The sequence below is a fragment of the Wyeomyia smithii genome, chromosome 3 (genome assembly GCF_029784165.1).
Source record: "Wyeomyia smithii strain HCP4-BCI-WySm-NY-G18 chromosome 3, ASM2978416v1, whole genome shotgun sequence".
Lineage (NCBI taxonomy): Eukaryota > Metazoa > Arthropoda > Insecta > Diptera > Culicidae > Wyeomyia > Wyeomyia smithii.
In genome coordinates, this window is record NC_073696.1 from 277,198,910 (window position 1) to 277,203,323 (window position 4,414).

Consider the following 4,414-nt stretch of genomic DNA (forward strand, 5'->3'; position numbering starts at 1 on the left):
GCAACGAATGACAACAACAACCAGATGACAACACAGAAAACTTTCCTTGCACAGTCGGCAGACAACCAATCAATTTATTCCACGGAGATCGAACGCAAATCGGAAAAGAAACTAAATATTACAGTGGCTATGCTTTAAAATAACTTCCAATTATCACGGCTACCAAATAATAATGAAGTCTAGTGTGGTGACGGTGGTGTTTGGTCTGCTAGTAAGTTTGACTTACGTCTCAGCTCATGATGCAAAAGGATTCGATGATACGGTTCTGTTTAATTTGGCCTGGCACGGAAAGGATGATCTACTGGTAACAGAATCATTTCATTCAATTGATATGCTATTTTATTAAAACAAAAACGGTTTTTTTCTGCAGTCCAACATGATAGGCGATGAGGAAATTACGGTTACTACTACCAATAAGGAAAAGTACAAATGCATCATTCCATCGATTGCCACGAAAGAGTCGGAAGGAGATGTCCAATACAACGGCCCAAGTCCGATCGATCTGCTGGTTCCACTGTTCAGTCACTCCACCTGCTCGTACCGCATCGAGAGCTATTGGACGTATGAAGTTTGCCACGGGAATTATATCAAACAATACCATGAAGAACGTCACGAGAAAACGAGCAAATTGCAGGAATATTACCTAGGGAAGTGGGACAAGCAGAAAACGGCCGATCTCGTAGCTCTGTATAAGAAGGCAGAAGCCGAGGAGGAAAAACTAAAATACAAAAAGATCGACGGACTGAACCTGCCCTATTTGGAGCTAGAGATGGATTCCGGGACCGTCTGCGATTTGAACGGTGAGCCGCGGGTGACCAAGGTTCTGTATGTGTGCTATTTGCACGGGAAAAACGAAGTTTATTCCTTGAAGGAAACCTCCACCTGCAACTACGAGGTGATCATTCTGACACCGATGCTTTGCGCGCATCCCAAGTATAAACCACAGGAAACGGAAGAAAACAAAATCAACTGCGTTGCTTTGAACGATTCACCGAAGAAGCCGAAAAATCTTCTGATGATGGAGATCGAAAGCATGCGGATCAAGTACCAAAAACTGACGGTAGTATTCATTATTTTTAGTTTTCTCTAGGGTTACTAGTTTTAGCCTTAATTTGAAACTCCTCCTGTAGTTTTGGCTAGTATTATTTACCTTATTTTAAGTTTTTCTAGTTTTCTTCCCATTCTTACTCTTTCGTGTTGTAGGAAGTGCGAGAAAACCTTAGAGATGCTATTGCGGTAATTAATTTTGATGAGGTTTGTTATAACTTTGTTTTATTTATATTTTCGTTGTGTAGTTCTGGCTTTACGATTTAACATTTCACCTTTTTTGAGGTGGATTTCTTCTGCTTTTAACACTTTGTTGTCCGGTTTATCATATACAGGATATCCCCTTTAAGAGAGAGTTGTTTCCCAACGATATTCCCATCATCGAGGCTTTGAATCAGAAGTTGCCACACGCGACCGGTCTCGCAGAAGAGGACAGCACCAGTAGCACTAATCCAATGGATGCGTTCTCGAAAAAAATGAGAAAATCCAAGGAACTCAAACCACTTCTAGAATTCTTAGATGGAGTCCATTGTCTTAATGGCGTAAGAATAGCTACTTGATCCACTCGAAGCATAAACAATAATTTTTACTGTCTGTTTTTGCAGGGTTCTGGCTGGTGGAAGTTTGAACTTTGCTACGGCAAACACGTGCGACAGTATCACGATGAAACCTCTATTTATCTGGGCTACTTCAACAAGGAAAAACATCTTGAGTGGCTGGATAAAAACCCTGCGATTAAAAACAAGCGCAAGAATGAAAATCAGCTGAGCAACTTCTACAGTGGAGGCGATGTTTGTGAGAAAATTTCGCTTGCCAGACAAGTCGAGGTCAAGCTAAAGTGTACGGAACATTCTGCTAGTTCCAATGCAATTGCACTATATCTGTTGGAACCGAGGCCGTGTGAGTATATTCTTAACGTCGAATCATCGCTCATCTGCGACATCCTACCGTACGCTGAGGAAAACATGCTGCTTCCCGAGAGCCTTCAGAAGCTCGACGAAGAAACTTTGTACATTATTGATAGTAGTAATATAAATAATTGAAAAATCTAAAACTGGATGTCACCTGAACGTTAATTTTTGACATCCTCAATAGGAGATGTTTTTGCTTCCGCACTAATCTGAACGGATAGATAGGCAAACAGTTTGTCCCAATGCCACGGTTCATCTGGTTCCTCAATTTCACGTTCGTTTTCCAAACTTTCGGTTAGAATGGAAATGTCAATTTCATCTAGACTGCCTAACGATGATTTCCCCTGGGGAAATAGATCCGAGCTGAGCTGCTTATACGTGGTGACACTAAGAATTGCATTTAGTTCAATCAAAACATGACAAAAAAATAGTTTCGACTGTTCTTACGAAGGCAGATTTGGTGATTCGTTGTACAGGAGGCTTTCCTGCAGCTCGTCAGCATCCGGTAGCATCGGAATGTCATCTACGGGGTTGTAATCAATAACCGTGCTAGCATCCAACGATAAATTTGCGTTCCCGAATCGTTCCCTAAAATTAGTGCCCAGTTAATTTACGCTCCTTCTTTTTGGTGTATCTTGTGTGCTTACATTTCCAACAAATTGGAGAACATTTTACCGCTTCTGTGAAAGGTGAAAAATTACAACTTAAACAGGACACACGAAGATCTTTACTCACTTTCCCGAACCGTTATTCGTGCGAACAACATCGTCCATCCAACTATCGGTTTTAATCTGTTTGGTTGGTGTTGTACCGGCAGTTCCAGACGATAAATTCATCGTTTTTCAACGGTTTTGATACTTATTTCTGCTCCAAAATTCCAAACAAAATTATTGTTAACTGCTTAACACTGCGCCAATGAGTCTTGTTTATCGATGTGTTGCTTGGATACAGGGTTGCTACAAGGTTTCTACAAACAAGGGGTTGGCAGCCCTATCTATACTCTACTCGTTTGACAGTCGCCCACATATCGAGGTTTCCCCGTTAAAAATGTTGGCAGATGCATTTCCATGCATGCATCAACTAAATCGGGTACATCTGTGATCGACCTACTAATCAACTAATTTCGTCGAATCAGATATGTAGGCTCACCCTGATTAATCCAGAGGGGATTCACTGCTGTCAAATTTCATATATGTGTGTGTTATCGCAGATCAACTCTGGTCCATGACGTTCGTTGGTCCATGACGTTTGTTGGTCCATGACGTTTGTAACTATGAACAATAATGGGGGAAAAATGTGAATAGCTAAAGAACATTCATGAAAGTTTTCCGCGGTTTCTCGAGTTTCGATGGAAAACATTCCAATTTCATGACCAAAAGGAACAAAAACCAAAACAAACACCATGTTGCCGAATATGTTGGTTACACAATTTTTGACAGATAGATCCCCCCTGGATTAATCGATAAAGCAAATTAGTTAACGCAGGGTACAGATTTAGTCGTTTGATCTATCAGTATTTTTTCACACAATCACATGTCATTGTGATCGACCGATCAATCTTTAGATGAAACAGGTTCTCGTGGTGTTTACATAAATAGTATCGATTTACCAAAAAGTAATTAGTTCTTGGAAAACCTAAATAAAATAACAAATATAAATGGACTGTATGGTGTAATAAGAAAAACCTTGATCGCTTTAAAGAATTTGACTTACTTTATCGAAGTTGAATGAATGAATAGTGCAAAACCCAACAAACATTTTTGTTGGATAACGGCTTGTTAAGCTATAGTTCAGCTGAAATCCACTGAATAATAGCTTATTAAGCTGCAAATCAACAAAAGTGTTTGCTGGGAAAGCTCGGAGGAAAGCAATTGTGATGAATATCCTGATATCGTTAAGCTAAAGTGTGGGGCTCATCTGTTTCTATGTGACAGTCAAACTACCTGTAAAATTAGTGGAACTGTATCGTATATTAGGAAACATGGATGTCCCCATTGTGAACAAATTGGTCAGCGCGTAAAAAGGGTCACTGTTTATTCCCCGGAAGAATGCAGTGCACATGCAAACCAACCCTTCCTTCAATGAATAGATCCGGATCGTCATCGTTCTCAGTCAATTTATGGAGTTGAACGAATAAAAGATTTAGATACAGGTTCTACAACGATCTTATGCATACCTGCCATCTAGGTGTCACAAAAATAGTGCTTGAAAACATGTTTGAAAGGCTCTTCAAACACCGAAATACTGGCAAAAAATTGCGAAAAGCTGATCGTGTAAAAGCAGGGACGTTCTATCCACATCCCTGTCACGAACGTCATCCCCATACATTTCGCTTGAAGCCGTTTTTCTCTGGCTCTCTGGCTCGATTATACGTCAAAAGGCTGTCAGTGCTTACGAAACAGCTGATTAAGCACCGTCCATGCGAGATCAACTGTTGCTGCAAGTGGTGTGAAGAA

The 4,414-nt window shown here is 40.4% G+C and overlaps 2 protein-coding genes across 3 annotated transcripts; one reads left to right on the forward strand and one right to left on the reverse strand.

Annotated features, from left to right (window-relative positions):
* On the forward strand, positions 1-2,101 carry LOC129726876 (endoplasmic reticulum lectin 1). 2 transcript variants are annotated; one of them, XM_055684063.1, is made up of 5 exons: positions 1-304; positions 371-1,060; positions 1,204-1,254; positions 1,383-1,589; positions 1,653-2,101. In XM_055684063.1, the coding sequence occupies exons 1-5, from the start codon at positions 173-175 to the stop codon at positions 2,088-2,090; spliced, it is 1,518 nt and encodes a 505-aa protein (XP_055540038.1). In that variant the 5' UTR covers positions 1-172; the 3' UTR covers positions 2,091-2,101. The 2 variants fall into 2 exon arrangements, with proteins under 2 accessions (XP_055540038.1, XP_055540039.1); XM_055684064.1 differs by lacking the exon at positions 1,204-1,254.
* On the reverse strand, positions 1,128-2,927 carry LOC129726878 (uncharacterized). Its single transcript, XM_055684069.1, has 4 exons — positions 2,694-2,927; positions 2,606-2,638; positions 2,406-2,546; positions 1,128-2,345 (listed from the first exon to the last, which is right to left on the reverse strand). The coding sequence occupies exons 1-4, from the start codon at positions 2,792-2,794 to the stop codon at positions 2,120-2,122; spliced, it is 501 nt and encodes a 166-aa protein (XP_055540044.1). The 5' UTR covers positions 2,795-2,927; the 3' UTR covers positions 1,128-2,119.
* Positions 2,928-4,414: the final 1,487 nt, after the last annotated feature.